The sequence below is a fragment of the Acanthopagrus latus genome, chromosome 12, assembly GCF_904848185.1.
Source record: "Acanthopagrus latus isolate v.2019 chromosome 12, fAcaLat1.1, whole genome shotgun sequence".
NCBI classification, from domain to species: Eukaryota; Metazoa; Chordata; class Actinopteri; order Spariformes; family Sparidae; genus Acanthopagrus; species Acanthopagrus latus.
In genome coordinates, this window is record NC_051050.1 from 2597225 (window position 1) to 2623360 (window position 26136).

A 26136-nucleotide genomic window follows, 5' to 3' on the forward strand; every position below is an offset into this window, starting at 1 on the left:
CCAAAAAATCTGCTAGTTATAACCAAACTATCTTTTGTGCTAGCTCAAAAACACGTATTGTTTCATATTTTGGTCAAACTAAATGCTTTCAGGATCAAACTTAAGTCAGTTGTTCCTGAAGTCATTCAGAGGCTCTGTGCCAAATTTAGTCTAAATTAGACAATAGGTGGCACTATAACAGATGTAAATGCATTTTAAAGAACACATTCATAAACATCATATTCGTGTATTTCCCCAACAGAGCTAGGTTTTCTGACATAGGCCTCGCCCACTTCTGCTGCACTTTTCCTTTGCTAAGTCACCACACACTAATCAACATAAATGCATTTTTCCTTGTCACTCTCATTTTGTTGCAATAATAGAAATGTAATGAAACAGTGCTGATGTGGGGTCACTCCTGAGGCCAGCCATATAGTTGAATAACAATTAGTCAAAGTGGACATGATTTAGTACAACAAATCCAAATCAGCACACCTTCAGCCTTTTGCACTACCAGTGCACTTTGCATTACATCGAATACCACGGCTAGACATTGGCTTGTGTCCTCACTTTTGCCCCGAGCCTGTCATCCTTTGGGGAAAACTTCCATGGGCTCTGCGGTGCGCGGGGGGCTTTGGCCCCCGTTCATAACTGCTTGCAGTTCTTGTTGCTATTATCTCCACCAACATTTGAGTCTAAGACAGTAAAGGGTATAGAGAACCATATCACATTAGCAGATTAACTTGTTCATGTTCCCTAATGCATTCTAAATTATCTCTAAGATACTCAACATTAGGTAACTTTGTCACATTAAATGTAACATGAATTAACCAACTCAACAGGCAGGTAAGGTTGCATTTGCAGCATTGAAGCTTAGATAGTTTCCAGTTATAGTGGAACTGATATTACTAACAGCTATAACATTAGCTGTCATTGTTCACATGTTATAGACCTGAGCATTCACACTATTGCTCTCAAGTCTTCTGTTCTTTATTTTGAATATGTAACTGGATGTAAACTGCAGAATGCAAGTTTGTTATTGGTAACTTGACCATGGAACAGACCAAGTTGTTTTCACAAATGGATGAGGCCAAACGCAACAGTGACATGGCAGGCTGGTGGGTCTGTTACATAATTTTATGTGATACCCGATTGATCTGTCACTAACTTAGTTTCACAAGGCTTCAAAATGACAATTTCAGTTGTTAATTGCATAGTTAGCTGTTACTTTAGTAAACTGGGTTTAAATTGCATGCATATGTATTAACATATTTGTGTGTTTCTCCTGGTTTTCCAAAGTCTGCTCCCCAGGTTATTTTGGTCACCTCTGCAGTCAGACATGTCCACAGTGTGTTCACAGTAACGGACCCTGCCACCACATCACAGGACAGTGTGACTGTCTGCCAGGCTTCAAGGGGGCACTGTGTAATGAGGGTGAGTTACCCTGCAGAACATTGTATCCACTGTGTTGTAAAGGGTTCACGTGGGATTTTAATGGCTGATGCAACTTCCTGTCAGTATACTGTAAGTCCGACTTGCTGTTCCAAAAATATATTTGAGTTTTTACACTCTCTGGCCAAGGCTTTCACAACAAAGATCAAAGCTGTTCAAGAACCATCTGAGCCTGAACATCCGCCTGGATGAATATAATTTGTCAGTGTTATCATCATAACACAAATTCCATTTCAGTAAATGTAAATGTTTGAACTGATCAGAACATCTGGTCACATGATGCCCAACAAAGTTCAATGGGGGCAGCTGTGGCTCAGGAGATATAGTGGGTTGTCCAGGAATCGAAAAGTTGTAGGTTCAGATTCTGGGCTCCGCCATCAAAGAATCCTGGGGCAAGGTACTAAACCCCAAATTGCACCTGATGAGCAGTTTAGCACCTTGCATGGCAGCCTGCATATCAATGTATGAATGTGTGTGTGATGGGTAAACGTGACAAGTGTTATAAAGCTCTTTCAGCAGTCAGTAGACTGGAAAAATGCTATAGAAACGCAAATCCATTTACCATAAGTTTGCAAGATGAGAACAATATTTACAATTGTTAAGTGAACCTAATCAGCAACAAAGATCCCAGAATGCCCAAAACAATCCTGTAGCTCCATGGATGTTTTCTGAGATGGTAATATTCAAAAATTAAAATACTTTTAACAGCAGTGATAATCAAAAATGTGGTTGAGGGACATGAGTGATTAATACATGTGTCTTGTGTGCAGTGTGTCCCAGTGGTAGCTTCGGGAAAAAATGTGCCTGGAGCTGCAGCTGCACCAACAATGGCACCTGCAACCCCATTGATGGCTCCTGTCAGTGTTATCCAGGATGGATTGGCAGCGACTGCTCCCAGCGTGTGTTCACTTAATAAGTGATAAATAGGATACATGGTGGTTTTGATGTGTTTTATAATATAACTGTCCTGACATGGAGGAATTATTTAGAATAAATATGTTGGTTAGATTGTATTGAGAGGAAGTACTAATAATACAATGTAAAAATAGTTTTACTCATGTTACTTAATGTCGGAGTACGTAAAAGTATTTACATATAAATAAGAAATATAATCAGGAAAATTAAGTCAGTATTAAATGTAAAAGGACTCAGTGTAACTCAAAGTAGACAATGTAAGTGTTGTACTACGATATTAAACATACAGTGCATACAGTATATACTAAACTGTATCATGAGATTATTACTCATGCAGAAAAACTGAAAGATTTTGTATAGGTCTGCAAATAATGATTATTTTGATTATGGGTTAATCCACTAATTATTTCCTCACTTAATAGGTTGATTGTTTGGTTTGTTGAAATTATGAAATAAGTCAAAATACTATCACAATAAGATAAAATCAATAAGATTGATGAAAATAGCTTGAAATGGAGTACAGTAGAAGTAGTTAGTGACATGAAAAGAAAATGTTCTGTACTCTAATGATAAGATATAAAGTGGTTTTACTAAAGATTAGACGCATTGACATTTTGTTTTCACTGTGTTGCAGCATGTCCACCTGGTCAGTGGGGACCCAACTGTATCCACACATGTAACTGTCACAACGGAGCCCACTGTAGTGCTTATGATGGAGAATGCAAGTGCAACCCAGGATGGACTGGCCTCTACTGCACACAACGTCAGTCACACACACACACACACACACACACACACAGGCGAAAAAACATGCACGCACGATAAAACATATTAGTTTACAAAAATCCCTACTGAGACATATATCACTGCATGAAAAGTGGGATTTTTGGCAGTAAGCCTTACTGTAAATTCCCATGGAAGTTCAGGTTAACAACTAGAAGGGAAGGACTCAGCCAACCTAACCAAGCCTGGTACTATGAGTCACAGATTTTAAGTACACTAGTGAGATAGTGCTGTATTTCCTTGAAATAACAGCCCCAAAATGGCAACAACAGAAAGTACACCTTAGTGGTGGAGGCGCAGGGCATACCTAAATATCTTTGGGAACCTTGCCAAATACATAGCAGTCACTTATTTTTCATAATATATTTGTAAGTAATTGACATTACTTTGTAGAAATCTGCTTTCACTTTGCCATTGAAGAGTTTTTCTGTAAATTTTGTCAAAAAAGACAAATTATATTGACCATGGGGAAAACATCCAAGGCAGTGAATACTTTTAAGCACTGTAGTACTCACTTTATCGGGGAACTGATTGTAGAATAATTTTAAGTTATTGGAAATCTTCCCCAAGGTCCACTGTTAAAGAATGGACTGAAGTTATGTGTATGATCTCCTCGTGGTTCATTCCATGCCAACTCTTGCAAAATGATAAACCTGTATTGCAAATACTTTTTCAGTTATGTTTTGAAGTTGACAATAGAAACCCAATCTGGAAGCACAGAAGAACACAGATATAATGTCTGCAGGACCATAGGAGACTGAACGAAGGGAATAATAGATAGACTTCACACTGGGTCAGTGCATTGCAAACACTTTATAGATGAAAGTTATTAAACTTTAGTTTTGGGGTTTTACCATCAAACAGGAAAGTGTTGATTGACAAAGGATGCTCAACACTCACAAAAATGGGCACATTTGTCAGAAGCTGCAAACACAGCTGGGTGTCACAAAATTGCCCAACAAAGCCCCCACCAAAATTTTAACGAAGTACCCTTGTGGTATATTTCACCTAGATGTACAGAAAGGCATGTGTATCCTATGTAGTACTGAAAGAAACCCTTTTGGTGCTATACCCTAATCCCAACCAGAAGCCCGCCATTGTACAAGCGCTCTCTTCCAAAAGCACTCAAAAGTCATACTTCTTCCAAACTATGCCATTTATTTTATATGTTTGGTAATAAATGGCTGGAAGTTAAGATAATCTTGATGATGATCATTTTTTAATCATTTTAATTACACACGTGACAAGTTCAACTGAAAAAGGAAATCTGCATCTCCACACTATCTATGCAAAATTAAAACAAAAAAAAAAGACTTATGTTGTCAAACTTTCGTGTTTAGAACTCATTACATGCCTGTGGTACTGCAGTGAATTTTGAGGCTTCGCCATTAAACAGGTTTTGCCGGTTGTTGTAAATCAAACATACAGTGTCTAATCAACCCTGTACTTTACACAATTTAATGAAAGTCAAACCCTGAAGACATATAAATGCCAATATTCAGTTCTAGTCACACTGCCTGCTACGGGCCAGAGAGGATGAAAACTACAGCTGACTGTGAGGACTTTGTCAGGTTTGCAGGTGTTCACGGGCCTTAAATCCAGTTTTTGGTGTAGTGTCTGTCACACAGCCTGTGTCTTTCATTTCAAAAACCTGTCATTTTCAAAGAACCGCATGTAATTTCATGTATGATAACTCCCATGCAGGCTGTCCATTAGGTTTCTTTGGGAAGGAATGTTCTCAGACCTGTCAGTGTAGGAATGGAGCTGACTGTGACCACATCTCTGGGCAGTGCACATGTCGCACCGGCTTCATGGGACGACGCTGTGAACAAAGTATGTTACACTGTCTTACATTCTATCTTTGTTTCTTCTTTCCACATACCTTCTTGTATATGTTTATAGTACTCTCACACACACAGTTAGATTAGGTTTTGGACAAGGTTAACTTAATGATTGCCTTTTTCTTATTTTTAGAGTGTCCTCCTGGTTCGTATGGTTATGGCTGCCGTCAAGTCTGTGATTGTCTAAATAACTCCACCTGTGATCACATGACTGGCACATGTTACTGCAGTCCAGGCTGGAAGGGAGCTCGTTGTGACCAAGGTGAGTACCAAGCACAAAATCCTCATAGAAAGTGAGAGCTAAATGTTGATAACTATAACACAAGATTAAACTGCATAAAACACTGGCACAAGACATTTCTCTGGCTAATAACATTTACATTTACATGTTGCATTTAGGTCATTTAGCAGACACTTTTATCCAAAGCGACTTACAATAAGTTCACTTGTCACAAGAAAGATACCACAGCATATCATTGTTAATAAAGTAAGAAAGAAAAAATAGAAACAATTTTCAAGCCCTCCTCCCCCTATACCACCATATCTGACCCCATAATCCACAATAAATGGTCAAGACCCTTTATGACTGGTAATGCATTAAACTGAGCTCCTCTTCACTGATTCTTTACAATGAGTCATGGTTTTAACTGAGAGGAAAACAAAGAAAAACAATTATTCTGCCACATAAAAAACAAGATGTTTTATAGGTGAGGTGGAAGTTACATAGCTGTTAATTCTTTCATTCACCTCCAGCAGGCTGAGGACAGTAAAAGTCTATGTATCCATCATGCAGCATTATACACTGTCACTGTATTAATTCTATGTTTACAGTGATCAGTGCACATAACACTGATGGTATGAATGTTTATGATAATCTAGATCTATGTTAAACGTTTGATATTGAGAGGTCTTAAATGTGTAAGGGACATCATTATACAATCTGGCTTCAATTCATCACCTCACTATCTTGCTATCATCGCCTCCAAAATGTTCATATGCATGGGTCAGAATTTGCTAGGTGCCCACATTTCCCCATCTATTTAAAAAATAAATAAATAAAAAAATAAGTCGGTAATGGCATATGCCTCTCTCGGGCCCCATTGTGTGCATTGGCACAAACTAAAGGAGACCCCATGATGCATATAAGTGTTGTAAAGAAGCTAACTTACTATAATCACCAAAATTGTTCATACAAGTTGTTGTATGTAGATTTTTGAGCCAGTAGATTAGGTGACATTTTTCGAGGACCTATTACAAATTCAGTTTTGAAGCCAACTTGATGGTTTTTGTGACAAAGAAATGTGTGTGTACCTCGCATTCCATCACAGTAAAAAGAGAGCTGTTGAAATCATTGCAAGTGAAACTTGCCATAATATACATTTTCTTTAGAAGTGTTTGTAAACCCTTGACTGTGACTGTATATGTAGATTAACATTCAAGCCCACCTAAGTATTGTTGCTGACCAGGTCCACCCTTTTGACCACAGTGTACCCATCTTCTGATGGCTACTTCCAGCAGGATAATTCACCAGGTCACAAAGCTCAAATCATCTCAAACTGGTTTCTTGAACTTGACAATGAATTCACTGTACTCCAATGGCCTCCACAGTCACAGATCTCAATCCGGCAGAGCATCTTTGGGATGTGGTGGAACTGGAGATTCGCATCGTGGATTTGCAGTGGACAAATCTGCAGCAACTGCGTGATGCTCTCATGTCAATATGGGCCCAAATCTCTGAGCAATGTTTCCAACACCTTGTTGAAAGTATGCCACAAAGAATTAAGGCAGTTCTGAAGGCAAACCAATTACTAGCAAGTTGTACTCAATAAAGTGGCCAGTGAGTGTAACTGGTGTCAGAAAAAAAAGGATGAAAACAGAAAAGAAAGGAAGCTCAAAAAATGATTGTCATCAACTTTTGAAATAACTTCTCTGTCAAGTCTCTTTTTAAAAAAGGGACTAAATGTTAATTTATCAGGGTCTTTGAAAATGTTCAAAACATATCACAGAAACAAATACGACTTGAACAAAGGACAGTTAAAGCCAAGTTCTTGTCCAACCCCCCTTCCCCAGGTACTGGATCATTAATATGTTTTTAGCCAGACATCCATACAAAAATACACCTCTATAATGAGATATAGTCAGATAAGTTCCTTTCATGGGTTGTCATACACACAATTAAATACATTTAACAAAAACAAGTAAAAGCAAGAAGGATGAAAAACAACCCAAAGAAAAATACACATGGGACATTAAACTGGTAGCTGCCATGCCTTTAACAAAGTGATATAAATGGTTGCTCAGTGGCATAGAATTTTCTGGAGTACACTTTAATTGTATATCAAATTTTTCCAGGTAGAAATAACACATCACCCCTCTTACCCATTGACCATATGTTGGAGGGGGCAAAGTCCTTCCAATCGGATAGTATAAGCTTTTTGGCAAGCAGAGCGGAAGGTCTGTTGTATTCCCACATATTCAATAGAAGGTCTAAAAGATGGAGCAAATAAAATTTGTACAATTTGGGATTTTCTGTCTTTGGGACGATGAAGACGTATTTTGTCTAAGTCTGTTTACCACATGGTCATTTAGACTGAACAGACTCTCATTGTCTTTGTCTCTCATTGTACATTTCCATCTCCTTCTCTCTTCAGCTGGTGTAGTTGTGGTGGGCAGCCTCAACAGTTTGACCAGTGCAGCCATGCAGGTGGACACCTACCAGATTGGAGCCATTGCAGGAGTCATTGTCCTGGTGTTGTTGGTGCTTGTTCTCCTCCTCCTCTTCATTATCTTAAGGAAGAAACACAGGGACAAAGAGCCCACCATGCCAGTTGTGACCTACACTCCTGCTTTGAGGAGCACTGCTGATTACACCAACACAGGTACATTATAGGGTGACCTAATTTAAACTGGAATCAGCATGTGTTGTCCCAGGCATGTTACACAGGTCTTTTCTCAAGTTGGACCGTCACTTGTTTCTTACAAAATGTAAATCTATCTAAAAGTGTGACTTCTCGATTAAACTGATCTCTGTTCTCCGCTTCAAAGGAATACATAGAACCACAACTGAGTCCCAATTCAAATGTTTATTAACACGGAAATGATTGAAACGAAATGATGATCGGAAATGAATATTTACCAAATACAAGCAGTGATGATAGTGAACTGAATGAGGAAATGGGGAACAGTGGAGGAAATAATGTGTTCACTACATCCAGCTTTAAACCAAAGGTTTTTTAGCATTTTCAGTTGTTGGTCCTAAACTTTGGACTAATTTGCCACAAGCAAATTAAATAATCTCCTCCGCTGAAAAAAACATCACTTTTTCTTTGGTCTGTTATGATAAATATTCATGTGTATTACTCAAATATTGTGTTTTTATTTGGAAATTCCCATGTTTTATATAATCTCCTTGCAAAGCACTTTGGTCAAATACTGTTTTTTTAAAATGTGCTGTAGAAATAGACTTGACTTGATTAAAAACCAAAAGCAGCAACAGGCTTAGGCCATAGTTTGTTGGGTTTTGGAGGCACCCTAGTAGAGCTCAGAGGCTTAAAGTACTGTTGAATAATTTAGTGCATCCTGGTAAGAGTTCTTGTCACCTTTTCATTTTTCAGATGCTCACCCACCAAGGTGTGAAACCCACCCCAGCAATTATTTCTCCAACCCCAGCTACCATACTCTAACGCAGTGCATCAACTCCCCACACGTTAACAACACTTCACATGGAAAGGTATGGAAGTGGAATTTATGAGACCATATAGAGCGACAAAATCTGGCAAATGAAAGATTCTGTATGAAATGTGTTTATGCATAAAGATTCTATAAAACTGACATTTGGTCCCCTAACTATTTTTAAGGACAAGAGCAACCTGCTGTTTGTGAACCTGAAGAATGTGGATCAGAGTAAAAGGGCTCCTCTAAATGAAAGCACTGTCACACTGCCTACAGACTGGAAACAAATGGACTGCTTAAATGAACTAGGTGAGACCTAGATAAAAGGAGTATTATAACAGCGCCCTCTATCAATGTTGTCAGCAGTAGGTGGTCATCGATTTTTACTGTGGTTTCTTTATTAGGGATGAGCCCAGGTCCAGAAGGGTCTCATGGTCATAGGTCAGATGGGTAGCACAGAAATTATAACAAACAGATAACACAAATATATCGCTTTACCAGATGGTCCCAGTTCCTTGACAGGCTTTATTTTATGTTTCATTTGTATCAGTATTGGAAAAAATAAAAAGTGTCTACAGAGTACTTTATATGGGAAAAAAGGCAACAGCAAAAGTGATTCAATTAAGATCAGGTCAAATGATTGGTGTGCATGGGACTCTGTTATCTATTGTCACACCATTTTCTAGTTTACTCATATGAAAACGTTCTACAAAATCATGCCATTATCTCTCACATAATGTTTGCCATTCAACAGTCATCCTTATTTAATTATTTTGTTGTCTTTGTGCCAGGGGCCTGTGGAGTTGACAGCAGATACACAGGGAAATCTATACAAGGTATTTATTTTACAAATGAATACTAAACTGCTTGGTTTGATCTTGGTTTTGCACAACTCAGTGGCTCCTCCCTCTTTGTAACACAGGTTCTCTAGGGGAGGGCACACTCTATCACGCCAGCTCCTGTTCCCTCAACAGCTCTGAAAACCCATATGCAACAATAAAGGACCCACCTCTGCTGACAGCCAAAAACACTGAGTGTGGCTACGTGGAAATGAAGTCACCAGCCAGACAGGACTCGCCATATGCTGAGATCAGCAACAGCAGCCCAACCGATAATCGCAGTGTCTATGAAGTTGGTGAGGACCTTAAGCTTACATGTGTCACTCTTTATTGTCAGTGCTTTACAGAGAGGGACGCCTGAGTTGCATGAATTTCTTTTAGTCAGAATTAGAATTGCTTGCGTTACAGCTGATCCCATTCAAACGTCTTAGAATATATGCAGAAAAAAAAAATATAGCAAGAATAAAAATATAAAAAAAATCTACTTTCAGCTAGAAATATATCTATTCATATAGTGTAATAAATAATGCTACAAAATATTGGTTATTGCACATTATTTGTTGTAATTATTGCAAATTATTTGGGTTGATACATTATTTGGCTTGAGAAATAAAGCCTTCAGAGTCCTCCTATTGACTGACATGACACTCAGACATTATGATGTGTACCGTCATGCCTCTTCTGGTTCCGCAACACTGACATGCTGTATAAAACGACGGGGGCAGTGTTATGCTGGCTCTGCATGGTTCAGTGTGAAAAAACAAGTCGTGTTGATGTAAGCCAGGAGCCCGGGACAAGGGTGTGACATTCTGATGGCATTCACAGACAATTTACAGATCCTTTACTAAATAGTACTACTACTACTACTACTACTACTACTACTACTACTACTACTACTACTACTTTGGCCATTTGCACTCATTGTGTTTCAGCTCCAACAGGTTTATCATTATCCATCCATCCATTATCTGTACATTATATGTACGCCGCTTAATCCTCTGCAGGGTCGCGGGGGGTTTATCATTATCACATTCAAAATTCAAACTGCTTCAAAATGGAAGGTTTTTGAATGCTTGAGTTTTTCTCCAAGTGTATGGCAAATAAGTAATGCTTTTCCATGATAGAAAAGGTTGCTGAAAATCCACTGTACAAAGGACTGCCACAAATTCCACACGTTTTCTAAGGTAGACTCATAGCGCCCCCTATTGGCTAGGAAATGACATTTATTAAGGAGCGGTATACTCCTCCTGGCCAGATTACTACATCTACCACAACCACAGTGAGAAAAACTTGACTTTGATGATGCTGCAGCAGGCAGTTTTTCTCAAGATAAAGAACCCTAAAAAGTCACTGTACCCTATTTACCCTATTTAAACAGCAGACAAAGTAAGCAACTAACTGCTGATGTGAACATTTTACAGCCAAAGAGAAAGACATTTTTCTCAGTAGTTGGTGCAGGCAGAAACATAGCTAAAAAGAGGGTCAATTTTGTTTTTATTCAGGAAGACAGAAAAATTATTCCACATGAATACTAATGTTTCTGTTTCTATAGCTGTCTGGAAAAGTTGCTGTAATCCTCTATAATTGTTTTTTTTTTTTCGCTCCCAAGTGACCAAAATATAGATTAATGATTTATCATCTGATCTGGATGATGCTCTCACAACAGAATATGTCCTGTCCTGAATCTAAACACAGTGATGTAATTAAATGTTATACATTTCTTTTTTTTAATTTTATGTTGGACTTACTTCCTTTACACAGCATTTTAATACTATTGACCCTGCAACTGCCACCATTTCTGTCTTTGATTTCAGAGCCAACTGGAAGCACCATCCAGTTAACTGGAGAAGGAAATGGCCTTGGACATTTTCATCAGGATCTATATGATCTACCAAAAAACAGCCACATCCCCTCTCACTATGACCTCCTGCCAGCCAGAGAGAGTACATCTTTAGATCACAAGGAGCTGGACAGTGAATGATGGCACAGAGCCCTGGTCACAACATGAGGCTGCAGCTCTAACACTGAATATTCCACAAACAGACAAGACTTCATACCCACAACGTATTCTTATTTGTTTTCTTTCAGTTATAATTTGACATTATGACATGACTTCTTTCTGAATAAAGTGATATGTGAGGGGTTAGTTTTGAGGTACATCTGTCTTTTGAAGGTCATTCCACATATAAGGGAGGTGAGGTCTAGTGATGTGATGTCTGACCACGGCTAACAGAAAGAGGGTTTCTACCTGTCACAGATGGCCACACACAAAGTCAGGCTAAAATACCTGCTGCCAAAGCATCTCTCTGAAAGACCCTCCGCTAGCTCTCTAAGAACTCTATGTATTTTGCATGTCTCGTAGTATTAGTGTAACAAATCGTTCAAATGACAACAGCATGAACACTCTTACGTTGGCAAGTGGTTGACGTTGCACTTCCCTCCTTCACCTGGCCAATCACTGTGTAAAATTACAGCAACTGCCAGACACAGCCCCACCCACAGTGCTGTTGTTAATTAATCCAAGTAACTTGTTTCATTATACAGAGGCCTTTATGATGTTTGTGTAAAACATTCAATATCTATGAAATCCCTTTTTTTTTGTAACAAAAGTATTAGAAAATAGCTAATTTGACCGAATATTAGCAATTTTATCAAATATTTATATTTTTGTGAGGAAGCATAGGAGATAGAAGCAGCTGACAGTGTTTATCAAGTTTCCACATCATAATGGTATAAAATGCAGTCAGTCAATTTTGGATTAGTTTAAGTATTCATGCGTCGTTTTATTTAAGGAATATTTGTATCAGTTTGAAAGTTGCAAAGTAGCTGGTACTTAGCATGAGGAACTTGATCTCAGCGATGTAGTAGCATAACAACATTCTCCTCATTGTTTCACTTAGTCAGAGATCCAGTAATTATTATTTGTAAAATATATATCGTCTTAGAAAAATAAAAAGCAGATCCGAACTTCTCTATATCTTGATGAAGAATATGTTAAATTATTTTTTGTTTGGCTTGTTTGTATTGACATACTGAATATTTTTTATGCATGACTGTATTATTAAAAACATTTAAAGTTCTGTCTGAGATGAAGCAGGTGGCATGGTGATACTTCCCACCATTAGATGATAGGAAACATAGAAAACCCATGATTAGATCAGCTCAGTATTGTTTAGGAGGTGCTTGAAGCCCTTCTCCACTACAGATTTTATTAAAATCTTGGGACACTACTGCATTTTATAAATGTGCTGGGTGTGAAGCAAATTTCACAATTCTATTTCTTCATCATGTATGACAGTGCTTTAGATAGTACACTTTAGTAAACATCTACATAGCACCAAACGAACCCAGTTATCTGTAATGTAAGAGCATAGTTGGAAGGGCTCAACATATCTATATAAAAAAAACTTTAATTATAAGGTGGACCTCTGCTTTTCAAAAGGATAATAGTATCAACAACGGTTCATATGATTAAGCTATGATCTTCATTGTCGTGTATCCAAGAAAACTGTTGATGAATATTTTGCTTCTGAATGATTGTATTTCCTCCCTTGTGTCTGTTCTGTATTCTGAAAAGGCATAAAATAACAAACAGTCTTAAGCTCTCTGAGCGTATTTTAAACATTTGTAACTGTATTGTCCAGTTGAGACTTGCTATTTTTCTTTGTTTGTGCTGATTTTCCCTCATGACTAATTGCAGATGACCTGTGCGCGGGGTGTAGAGACTGACTTTTGATCGAGGTGGGGAAGCAGTTGGGGCATTTCCCTCCCAGTCAGTCATGGTGCAATGACACCCTTCTTTGTGAAGGCTTAAATGAGGTGGGGAATGGCACACAGGGGGCCCTCATCCTCATTCTGAACCTGTCCCTGACCCACTGCAAACCTCATTCCCATGTGATTGTCAGCTAGAAACTCTGTTCTGTTTAGGCACTTTTTTGCTTTGTATAGTACCTTTGCCCACTGCTGAAAATGATCATTAGCCAGGATCCTGTGCCCAAAACTGAATGAAATGCTTGAGAAGTTGTCTGTTCAAATTCATTTTGCAACTGAAACCATGTTTGCCATAATATTTTTCCAACTTCAAACCTTCTAGGGTAGCAAATTAAGTTGTAAAACCCTTTGTTGTCAGTGAAGTACAGCTTGCTCCATTTCACAGTTCAAGAAAGACGCAATGAGAAATGTTCAAAATTGAAATAAGTGTGTTTTGACCAAAAATGAATTAAAGAACAACTAAAACTATGTATGCGATAATATAAATCCAACTTCAAACATTTCACTATAACCTTACTTGGAAAACCTTTATTCGGTGAAATACAGCTTTGTACTACACAGTGCAAAAAGAAAGATTTTCTTGCTGACAAACACTCAAAGTTGCCATGTGTGAAGTAAAGTGATCTGTATTTCCCTGAAAAAAGTTTTTTCAAGTGAGTTTTCTACTGTTGAATGTTTGAAGTTGGATTAATATTATCGAAACCTTGGTTATAGTTGATTTGATTCAATTACAGTGATTTGATTCATTTTGGTCAAAACTCACCTATGGCAATTTTGAGCATTTCTCAGCGAGAGAACCATGTTTTTTTCAGTGTGAAATAGATTAAGCTGTATTTCCCTGTAAACTGCTCCTGATGTGCTGGTTGGCACCTTGCATTGCAGCCACCACCCTGAATGTAAATGTAAAAAATATGTTAGGCAAGATGAGAATTTTATTTGGTAGCACATTTTATACGTATAAAGGTGTCAGTGTCGTTTACATCACTGTTTCCCAAACCCATTTAAAATGATAAACCATCACATGGTTTTGTACATAAATTAATGTGCATAAGTCATAACTAGATCAATACAACACTGTTTGAATTTCTAGGGTTCAACTTTTTTTTAAAAATTTTTTCTTAACAATTGAGTGTAAAGTGTAACTTTAGAGCAATAGAAAGCATCCAGACTGGAAAGATCACAAACTGGCATGGTTCATCACAGACAAGGGCGACATGAATGCTCTACAGCAGGGGGATTAATACAGCCCAGAACATCACTGGTACCCATTTACAGAGCATCAGCGACACTGGTGAAGTGAGATGTCTGCACAGAGCCAAAAGGATACAGAAAGACAAGCACAAGTCCTGCATTGAAAACCTTACATATTTGATTGTACTAACATCAAAACACTTATTTATACCTATATTCATTATAATTATTAATGTATTAAACAATAGGTTCACCTAAATGAATTTCAAATGAAAATTCAGTCATCATCTACCCACCTCCAAGCTGATGGAATGTCGAGTAAAACAGTGGAAGTGAATATGAACTTATAGGACTGGAGGCATAATTCTATTATTGTCATTATAGATGTTATTATCTTTTTATTTGTTTTTTTTGTATTATTATTATTATTATTATTATTATTATTATTATTATTATTATTACTAGTAGTAGTAGTAGTAATTATTATTAGTAGTATTATTATATTTTGTTTTTGTTATCATTAGGCAAAAACCTATACAAAATCAAGGGCTGTTTCTGCTTAACTTTAGTTTCACTTGAGAAAATTCAGACACATCTAACCGATGAACTGAAATCTGCTGGATGACTTTTCATGCAGCTATGTGTAACTACAATCTATTGTTTGGTTATTTCTTTTAAAGTAAGACAAAAGTCTTGTTTTACTAAATATGAAAACGTGATTACTTTTCTAGTTACTGCCAATGGTAGTTGAATGAATTTGTTTCCTCCTGTTTATTCCCAACACCTTTAATGTAAAAGGTCCATGAATATCAAAATATATATATATATTACAATAATATTACAATTAATATATTACAACTGGTATCATAAAAAAGATACTGAAGTTCTTTTTTTAAAGCTTGTTTTAAAGACATGACATAAGATTGAAACATTTCCACGGACTGTATACTGCTGCCACTTTCACTCACATTAAAGGTGACAAATCCCGGTGTGTATGTAGTTCCTCAGTTTAACAGAAGGTGGCACTACAGCACAATACGTTTGAAAAAGCCTGGGACCCCGTTTAGCGCCCCCCCCTTCCTGTTTCCTATCATATCTCCAGCTGGCTTAATAAAGCCAAAATTATTTTAAAATAAAAGTTTGAAAAAGCCAAGGCATATGTTTGTTTAACAAAGCATACATGTTCTTAGTGGCCAACTTTATGGCCTCAGGAACTTGAAACATTTATTCATTTAAATGTTGAAAGTCAAAACATTCACTGAGGACTGTGTCTTCCAGTCTTGGTTGTATTGTTTGTGGAGTTTGTCCTTACTGCTCGCATGTGTTTCCCCCTGTTTCCCCTGTTTTTTCGTCTCCCTAACCACCACTTGTCTTCATCCGGAAAGTTACCTATAAAGGAGGGGAAAGAGGGTGAGAAAGAGTACGAGGAAGACAGAGTACTTTAAATTGTTTGCTTAGGTCATCATAAATCATTAAAGACCCGGGGGAAATTCATGTTACAGCCACACAGCAACAATGTGAGAATTAAGAAGAGTAGGGAAGATGAGAAGGGCCACATCTGAACAATAGAAACAGTCATGCTTGTTCATAACAAATCAAAAACTCAAACTGATCAAAACTTCCAGGTAGAAACCTCCTGTATCATGAACTAGGTTGCATACAATCTCGGGGATTGACTGACAGACTTCGGACCCTCTTTCCAAGTTGATTCAAATGAAGCGCCTGGAAACACAGTAGTCTGAGATTAGAGGTTGGATAGCAATATCGTCTGCTACTTTATAAAGAGGACTGGGTGATACGGACATAATCAAATCAAAATACTTTTGACCTATAAGACAACCTGAAGAGAGTGCTTACTCACAATTTCATGTCAGAATGACTGCTTTGAAAAAGGTCTTTTAGGTAACACAAGCCTTGCCTTTGAATGAATTCAAGTGCACAGACAGCCTCCTCTTGGTGCTGTAGGTTAAAAATGTAGTGCACTGAAAACAGCCCCGTCACAAGTGTTGGTTGGATGCCCTCGCACAGGATATGACCGTCAAGGCTAATCATCCAGTGTCCAACAGTCACGCGCTCTGCTTATCCTGAAAATTTGAGAGTGACTGAGTATGAAAATCTTGTATAAATATTAGGGCTGTCAGTTTAACGCGTTAATTAGATTAATTAATTACACTGCAAATTAACGCAATTAATTCGGAGATTCTGAGTGGCAATTCAATGCGCGAGCATTTTAAGTTTGGCCCACTGAATGACCCGTAGGCTACTTGGCAGTGGCACGTCACGGTAGCACTAGCACCGAGGAACTTGTCCGGACGGATTCGTCACTTCCCACCTGCGTCGCTAGTCAAAGCAGGGTGACAACAGACATGAGCCGTTTTTAGACAGAGCACCAAGCCGCCAGTTTGCCAGTTCTTTTGGCGGCTCGGTCCGCGGTTTTAGACAGAGGCCGGCAAATTGGGGGTCTGTTTTGGTCCGCCTATTTTCCGCCTAGTAGGGTACACTTATTTCCGCCTCGCCTGCTATCTCAAAACGAGGCGGAAATGTGCCGGCTCTGAGTGAGGTGGGCAGAGGTGTCAATGACCTGCACTGTTGTGCGACCCACAGCCGGGGAGTTTTAAAACCAAGAAACAGCTGATCACAGCAGTCAGTCCATCACTTCATCCGCGGACATTAAGATGAACAACTGGACAGCAGCAGAGATCCAGGAGATGCAGCGTCTCCTCGGTCTCTGCAGCTGTTTGCTTGTTTTAGCTTGTTGTTGTATCGGCAAGCTAAGAACGGTCGCTACTTTCAAATTAAAAGCCCCCCGCTGAGAACCCAGTTCTAAATGGGTGCAATGTAAAGCTCTTATTTTGAAGACAAATTCTATGTCACTGTTAACAGCCTTATACTACTACTATTCATTTTGAATTGAGAGTCTGCTTAAGTGCCTATTTGAGACTCAGCCTCATTTTATTTCTGGATTTTATTTATTTAAGTGTATTTGTATTGTATTTTTGAATAATGCACCTGGCCTAATTGGTTTGCTGGGATGTGCTTGACCATTTTCTTTTAAATTACATTTATGTAACGCACTTCACCAAAAAAAATAAAAAATGTGGATTTAAAATCTTCTCTTGTTAGGGTAATTAATTGATTAGTCAGGCAATACAATTTTGTAATGTCCTAGAATTCGAATTCTTTATTTGGATACCTTTAGCAGATATGAGATTAAAATGCAATTAATTAGATTAATTGATTATAAATCCTGTAATTAATTAGATTTTTTTTTTAATCACCTGACAGCCCTAATAAATATATAATATGAATAACTTTTAAAGCCCATCTGAAATTTACAGTTTGTCCATTCACTGAATACATACAGAGGATGATTAGATGAGGAATCGAGGATAGGGTGGGAGTCTTCTCAACATCATCTACTGTGGCAGACAACTGTAGGGCACAAACAATACAACTGTAGTGAGAATATTTTTGAACTTTTTTATATGTAGTGTCCATGAGTCTGAGAATGGGACTTTTAAATGTAATTTATTGTTATTACAATTTTTTTATTCCTTTATTTTTTAACATGACAATAAATCAATAAAGATTAAGAAAGAAGAGAAACGTACGTCTGCAAGAAGGACCGAGCCGCCAAAAGGACGGGCAAATTGGCGGCTTGGGAATGGCAAACTACCCAAACATATTGCCCAGAGTGCATTGTTTCCTACAGTATAATACTGTTTTAATGGAAAACAGCATGTTACTGTCACAGTTTGGCTGTTTTCTTACAGAGATTTGTCATAGTATATTAAATAAAATTCAATGAAAAAAGATGCCCTCTGGAGTTACCACCAATCATAGTCACCCGTTTCCCATATCCAACTACTCACCTGTCAACATTTCCGAATCAACCCCAGCTGCTGACACACCTGCACCACACCAGTCCTTCAGTGTTAAGAAACCAGTTCGCCAGCTCTTTCCCTTTGCCAGTTCCCCACATAGTGCACTTGTGTTCCTGCCATATGCCTTTTTTGTTTTTTTGCTACCTCTGCGTTGAATTGTCTGCCTTGCACTTTTGTATTTGTTTGGTCTTGTGCCAGCCTTTAAGTCTGATAACATGAACATTGGATTAGTAAAGATTTCTTCCTTCAATCTGTTCTGCCTGTCTACATTTCTCAATGAAGTTCCAACACACAGCCATGTAAATGCAACACTGTGGGAGCCACAGTGGGTGGGTCTCGACAAGAGGGAAAGTGAACAAACCAGTGATCTGGTCCACCTTGTCTGACTGCTTTTCTTTGTATTTCAAAGTGACAAAGCCATGACTTTTTAGTTTTCAGTTGATTAGCTAGTCATTGACACACACGTTTGTCACACAGATACTACTCTGTTTATCATTCTTTCAGTGCTATTTCTCATACAGTCTCATAAATTTCATTATAGGCCTTCAGTAAGAAAATTATACAGATCCAGTTGGTTCCATTTTATTCAATTAGAGCCAATGTCTAAGAGCAGAAGGTTATGTATAATTGTGAATCCAGATCAGAAATTTTAAAATGAGCAGTATTTATTTATCCTATTTAAGCCATGTTGCATATTGCATTGGTTGCAGTGGGCCTTTTTTAAAATGCTTCTAAAGAATACAATCCTGAACATTGGGATAATACTCTTGTCAATAAGGTTGTTTAATATAAACTGACAATTTGTAATAAATAAGTGGAGCCATTGTGTGAATGTTATTGTGGATAAATAATGGACTGCTTTCTACAAAGTAGTTGTTCATCATATTTTTTAATAATATATGTTTAGTTGTGCTGGCTGTTTGTGACTGAGTGAAATCACACTCTGAATAACTGTGTGTGCACAAGTGATGTAGACAGCTGCATGCCAGCAAATTGAATTTAGTCGACAGAACTGCCAAAAATTTCATGTGACTGTCATGTGACACTTGTTTGCAATCGCCCTGCTAGTGGCATGAAGTCTTTGAACAAGGATAAACTATGTCATCTCGTGGCGATTGCACATTCATGGATCTGACTTGGTAACCATGGTGACAATGTAGGCATCAGTAACTCTGCACTCTGGTGATGCAGATTTTCAGTATGGAAGCATGATCAATCACCCGACTCTCCAAACAACCCCTATGTCAATGTCGGAGCAAATATGGTTTGGATCCACATTTCATGTTTTTCTTTTTTCTTTTGTTTTCTTTTGTTTTGTAGTTCCAGTTATTACAGAATCATCACTCATCATTTCTGTTGCTTTTATTTTAGACAAATATACAATAGAGCAAATTCAGACAGGTCAGTCACAGAACTACAGAGAATTACATATTTTTTTCATGTTCTGTATAACTTTGTAAGTTTCAGTATTTCTATGGAGACAAGTTCGGGGTTTATCTTCTGCCCTGTGATATTATTCATCACATCAAATACTGCTTCTTTCAAACAGACACCCTAACCTATATTTTATTTTAGTAATTCCCAAGATAGGTTTCAATTTCAGCTCCTTCTGAAGGAAAATTGCCATAATTGCCATTTCACTGCTGTGCTCTCTTCAGTAGAACCTGACCAGAGCCACAGCAGTCGAGTGGCTTACTGTTTTCGACTTTCAAATCAGTGGAAGAGAGCATGGTGAGTGCACCAAATCATCTCCACAGCAACTGTCACATGATTTCACTTTCAGACAAACCATTGACAAGTTGCCCGAGAAATCAGCCAGACAGGAAGTGAGTTTGCCCTTAAAAAATCTGATGCTCATGTTATCTTATGTTAGATAAAGCAAAGCCCTGTGAGACTATCTTGTGATTTCAAGCAAAACTGACATGTTTCAGGATGCATCTGCTTTGAGGATTTCGATTTGATAGGGGTGTAAATAATGTCTTTTGAAATCAATGAATACACCTTTGTACAATGCCTTCAATAGTTTTCAATAATCAGACACAGTCTATAATCATCATAATGGATTATTGAGCCATCGCGCAGGGAACAGGCCCCTGGGCCCAAGTGATCAGAGAAGCCCCTGAGCCAAAGTTTGAAATGTCAACCGCGCCCCCCTTTTATTTTGAAGGCAGGTTCATGTTCCGGTTAGTTCCGGTCTTGTGTTTTTGCAGCTAAACGTTACTGGTCAAGAGGTTGACTTACGTCACAGCTACAGTCGGTCGCCGCTTGTCACTTGAAACATGTAACAGTGTGTGTGGGTGTGTGTGTGTGTGTGAGAGAGAGATAGAGGAGAGGCTGTAAGCAGTGAAACCGGCAGTCTGCTCCGTGTCCCCCGACTGCCTCACCGCGGCAGACATGACTCTGTCTCTGGGATGGCTTTCCGCTCTGGCCGCGGGCTTTATCTCCGTCCACGTTTTGCAGACACTCTACTTCCCATACTTTTGGAGGGACCTCCTTTTTCTGCTGAAGGTGATCAGGTACGGCGTTAAACTGGAGATGTTCAAGCTGACGTCCAGCGTGTTCACGGTCCTCGACAGATTCATCCAGCAGGCGCAACGTATCCCGAACAAGCCGTTTGTGATCTACGATGGGAGCGTCTACACCTACCGGGACATCGAGACGCGCAGCAACAGACTCGCTCATGTTTTCCTCGAGAGAGTGAAGCTGAAGAAGGGGGACTGTGTTGCCTTGATCATGAGCAACGAGCCCGACTTTCTGTGCGTTTGGTTCGGGCTGGCGAAGGTCGGCTGCTCGACAGCTTTCCTCAACACTAACATCAAGCCCAAGTCTTTGCTGCACTGCTTCAACTCCTGCGGAGCCAAAACTCTAATTGTTGGTTCAGGTAAAGCTCTCACCTGCACCTGTTGTCACTGAGGGTTTCACAAGGGTTATCACCATGATCCCCATATAGCTCTGTCTTCATGACATCCCTGATGGGGATTGATCCTTTCATCAAAATATCTGACAACAGACATTATGCTGCTAACATCTGCTGTTTGTTTAAATGAACATTATTTAACTTAACTCAGACTCTGAAACGTCTATAGATAGTTTTCATTCACATTGCTCTCGACTGGTTTCAGATCAATTCGAACAATAATACCACAGCCTGGTTACTCACATATATCTATGACTCGATTACAGATCCTCCACACAGGCATCTCTCTGACTCCTCAGTCTCCCAGACTAACATGAGCTGCAGGTGTTAGGCACTGTAAAAACAGACTATTGGTGTGATCCATGCTGCTTACATACTTTAATCACTATTCACTATCACTTTGTTCAGTGTTGGAACAAATCTCAAGCCACTCCCAGTTAATCTGACACCTTAGGGTCTGCGCATGGGTCATTGTTAGTTTGTGACCCATACAGTTGTGGTTTTCACACCCCACACCACTTTGTGTAAATAGTAAATGTACGTCCACCTGTGTGCCCTTGCGCATGGTGGTATTGAAGTGAGGTGTGGTCAGACAGATTGATGTCGCATTGGTGCAGAAGGTGCCTGTTGGAGCGGTAACCTATGGTTTCCTGTTGTTTAAAGGACACTACTAATATGAGCCTACAGTTACAGTCACCTTGATATTCCCCTCCCATCTGACTACCTTTTGGCTGCCACCTGTTAGGAATCCACCCCCCCATTCCTTAGGGGGGGTGTCTAGATACCACTTCAGTGGGTTAAAGCACATGAAGTCTTTCAGGGAAGATCTTCCGGTTCTGATTCAAATGTCTCTCTTTGACACACCCCAGGAGCTTAGTTGGTCGAGGGTGCGACCCAGACCCAGGGTTCAAGTCTGACCCAGGGTTCAAGAGTGCTGCAAATACAGTTTTTTCCTTCCTGTCTAATGATTAATTCTCTGGTCATATTACTTTGACTCCTATGTTGTACTGTTGAACAAAAAGCTGAAGTATGATAATGGTGACCTCAAAACTCAAATCTGTAAGTATAAACTTAAGAGGACAGAGGAAACTCTTCAAACGAAACAGAATTAAACTTTTTTTTCTTCTGAATAAATACTTACACACAGCTCTGATGGAGCTCAGGATTTATCAAGAGGATGGCTGCTTGATTCCAAACTATCTTACGGTATGAATCTGGCCTGTGTCAGTGTGATCTTTTGGACATAAAGATGAACACTGAACATATTTTTTTTAATTTTAAAGAATTAATCCTATTTGTATTAAAGATCCTGTAAATCCAAAAGATGCCCTTAAAAGACATGTGAATTTAGGGCCACTAAGATTATATCCCGCAGAATCTTTCAAAAAGATCATTGTATGATTTGGATTGAGTCACACATAGCCTTTTTTAAATACATTGGACTACACACTCTAAAGGACATAGCATAGTCCACTAGCATCAGCACTACTTGCAGTACTTGCTGGCTGGTTGTTTTATAATGACAGGTAATTCTGAATGTCGAGTCTGGGTTTTGGAATGGAAAATTTGGAAAATCTACCTGTATTCCAGGACACATTTCATCAGGCACTGAAAAGGAAACTTGTAAAACACATCAATATGCATTAAATAGTAGGCTATTACCAACCTGTCTGTCAATGGGCTCATTATGTAAGCTTAAGCTAATTTTAACAAAACACATAGCCATCATGGATTTTAATTAAACAAACTTCAATCTTACCATGTCTGTGTGCTCCTCAAATCAACATTGTAACACTTGTGGAAAGTGATGGCCAAACACTGGTGGATTTGTTTGTGTTGCTTGAGCCTCTAATACCTGCTTCCTTTTCTCTCTAAGCTTTTTAGCTACTCCTTTACTTTTTGACATTTTCATCTGATCTTGCTGTTGTTGATATGCGCAACGGGGAAAGCAAGGCCACTGGTCAAACTGATTTCCCTGGCAAGCCTTCCTTTGTACTTTTTGGGAAGAAAACAACCAAGTTAAATAAATTGCAGATAGCCTAACGTACATACTTTTGTATTTGTAATAAAACAATTTCAGACATTCCCTCTGCCTTAGGCAAAATATGAACAGATCAAAGATAGGCTATAACTCAAAACTAACCGTGATAGTGAGTAATAGTGCATTGGGTGTCTCATCACTTATGATGTCAAGCAGAGATTATTTTCAGTTTAGGTGATTAAGTGAAAACCAACAGTATTTTAATTCCCTAAGTCTAACTCTGTGGCTTATATTTTATCTCCTGAACTTAACCAAACTGTATTCTTGTAAATACCTGAAACCAACACATTTATGAAGTGTAATGAAAAAAAGCTATAAAACAAAACCTTACCTCCATGTGAAATGTGGTCACCTACACTAGAGTCAATTTCACTATTCAGTCAGACAGCACTTCATTTCAATTACTGCACTATTGATTACCTTATATATATATAATATCTCTGTTATTCTCCATTGTGCTGCGACCATGCTATGACATGATGACGTACAAAAGGTAACCATGCTCTGGAATGGTTGCAGCCGGAGCAATGTGAGTGAGCAACTGGGAGTAAAAAGATGTTACAAAAAAATGTATGTTTGGTTAATGAGAAAAGTTTAGTGGGGCATTTCTCTGTTATTTCATGAGTGAAGGATCCTGTCTTGTGCTGCCATCTTACGATTACACACAGACCTCTTCACTCCTCTGTAACGGCTCTGTTACCACCTCCTCTGGTGGATCAGAGGCAGAACAAACTGTCCCCCCTCCGTAACTTTGACACGTATGGCAAGGCGGAATATCGGCACAAGATTCCTGCCTTGAAAAGGTTGAAAAGGACTTTAATTTAATTTGTAATATTTGCTCTCCAATTTATTTAATACATACTTCAGCTTCCACCTGTTTGTCCACTGGAAGAATCCTGTTTCTACAGTTAATAGAATTCATCATGCTGCAGCCATGTGACTGGATCTACATTGGTTCATCATTGCTCAACCAAACAAGCATGAAGTTAGTCAGGGACACTGTCCTGACTGCAACCCTAACACAACAGGGGAAGGATTCATGGAATAGCTGGAACAGCTGACTACATGGCTGATTACTATGGGGGAACTGAAGTTCATTCTAAAGAACTGAGATTGTCAACATCATGATTGCTCCTACACTTTCACTGTAGCTGGATTTCTTACATTAGATATTGATTAATAGAATATATTAATATAAGGTCATGTCAACAAATTATTTTGATTTATTGAGGCCGTTCATCTGTTAATGACAGTTGTGACTATCTCTCTCTGACTGGTGCTCTATCCAGTTTTTGGGCTTGGTGGATTGTCACTGCTTTTTTCCAGGCCTTGATTTTATGATGAAACTTTAGCTAACTAGATGTACTTGCTTTGCATGGCAGAAGATCTGTATTTGGGCAAAAAAAAAAAAAAAAAAAAAGATGGTTGAGAGTTATTGAGGAAAATCTTATTCTGAAGCAATTTCTTACAGAATAAAATCTCATTCTAGGGTTTATAATTCGATTTTAATCAGATATAATTTCCTTCAGAGATTGAAAAGAAAAGTTTGCGAATGAGTCTAAACGCATCCCCAGAGAAAACTAAAACATTACCTTGTCTTTTCTCAGTCATGTCAGATACAATTTCATCAGCATAATGGTTGTTTTCATGGTTTGTTCCCACATACACAATTTTTGTTCAGAGTTTATTTGTCCCCAACAGCCAGAATACTCTTCTGTGGATAAGCTATAAGCTAGTGAGCAATGACACACACCAAGAGCAAGGTGCAATAGTGTTTCACAACTCTGGGAAAGGTGCTGGAGATCCTTCACAGCTCTTTGCTGCTCCCTTTCAGTCTGTTTAATCCAGTTTAGAATTGTTATGCAATATAATCAAACTGTCATGTAACATTCTCCACATTACTATTTATTTCAAATCCATTGCCTCCTCCTCTCATAAACTCCTTACAACAAGGGGAAAACTACTTCAGGCAAGTTTAAGCTTTTTGGTGATATGGTGAAGGTTTTATCGAAGTTTGTCTCTTCTAACTTTTTAATTATTTATAATCATTTGAATGTGTCTTCCAGTTTATGTTGCCAATAACCTTTAAATGAAGCAGCCTTCTACTGAGCTATCCTGAACTAATATTTTCTAACATTAGGTTGGCATAACAATTGTAGCATTGTGCAGAATTGTCTCATCACTCTACCAGCCCATCTGGCTCAGTGTCCAAAGTGCATCTTACCTGCTGACATTTAGAAGCAGCTTGAACACACTGTTTCAACTGATCACCATTTATAAAAAATGTATGAATGAAGACAACATCCCAACATGTGAACAGTAACCAATAGGCCACTTTTTGTCGATGGTGGAGGAAAAAGTTGAGTTAGGACAAACTCCATAAACTTTGTGAGACGTGGTCTCTGAAAAATTCTCAAATATTTGGGCCTTTTTGTCAATTTGGCAAATGTAATAGCCATTCATTCTTGGTGTAAAAAGCATTGCAAGCAGGGAATGGATATCCAATCACAAGTGGTCACTTGCAATGCATGTCGACACACATGACAATGCCAGGTGTGAAGTGGCAGGCTTTGTTCATCAAGATAATCTTCACAGATGAACACCACTTTGTGATTTCTAAGCATAAAATAAATCACTAGCAGTTAAAAGCTGATGTTAGGGTATAAACCGACTACATCGCGGTCACATAACTTAAATGTCCCTATCGCTAAGAGTCTTACCACACAATTACTTTACATGTTTTCTATAAACTGATCAATGTACAAGTTAAGTAAAAGTTAGAGTTAGAATAGTTTGAAACCAAAGTCGACCTGTAAAGACACTAGTGAGTAGATGAGTCTTCGTGTTCACT

The 26136-nt window shown here is 38.5% G+C and overlaps 2 protein-coding genes and 1 long non-coding RNA gene across 10 annotated transcripts in view; 2 read left to right on the plus strand and 1 right to left on the minus strand.

Moving 5' to 3' along the window:
* The window catches only part of megf10 (multiple EGF-like-domains 10), a 77953-nt gene extending 64875 nt beyond the window's left edge, over positions 1-13078 (plus strand). For 5 of the 8 annotated variants that reach the window (XM_037118036.1, XM_037118033.1, XM_037118034.1 and 2 more), the window contains 11 exons: positions 1279-1413; positions 2202-2330; positions 2981-3109; positions 4834-4962; positions 5104-5232; positions 7622-7849; positions 8585-8700; positions 8828-8951; positions 9434-9478; positions 9565-9777; positions 11296-13078. In XM_037118036.1, coding sequence (XP_036973931.1) covers positions 1279-1413; positions 2202-2330; positions 2981-3109; positions 4834-4962; positions 5104-5232; positions 7622-7849; positions 8585-8700; positions 8828-8951; positions 9434-9478; positions 9565-9777; positions 11296-11462 — 1544 coding nt within the window. In that variant the 3' untranslated portion in view covers positions 11463-13078. Of the gene's footprint in view, positions 1-1278; positions 1414-2201; positions 2331-2980; positions 3110-4833; positions 4963-5103; positions 5233-7621; positions 7850-8584; positions 8701-8827; positions 8952-9433; positions 9479-9564; positions 9778-11295 lie in introns of those variants that run through there. The other 3 variants (XM_037118040.1, XM_037118039.1, XM_037118041.1) reach the window with 3 other exon arrangements.
* A 2429-nt stretch (positions 13079-15507) lies between these two features.
* On the minus strand, positions 15508-16584 carry LOC119030447. The gene is made up of 3 exons (XR_005078271.1): positions 16305-16584; positions 16105-16165; positions 15508-15832 (listed from the first exon to the last, which is right to left on the minus strand). It is a non-coding gene; the product is annotated as an uncharacterized LOC119030447 (long non-coding RNA).
* A 3954-nt stretch (positions 16585-20538) lies between these two features.
* Positions 20539-26136, plus strand: part of slc27a6 (solute carrier family 27 member 6) — a 32303-nt gene continuing 26705 nt past the window's right edge. The window contains exon 1 of the mRNA XM_037117513.1: positions 20539-21208. Within this exon, the coding sequence (XP_036973408.1) occupies positions 20722-21208 (487 nt within the window). The 5' untranslated portion in view covers positions 20539-20721. The remainder of the gene's footprint in view (positions 21209-26136) is intronic.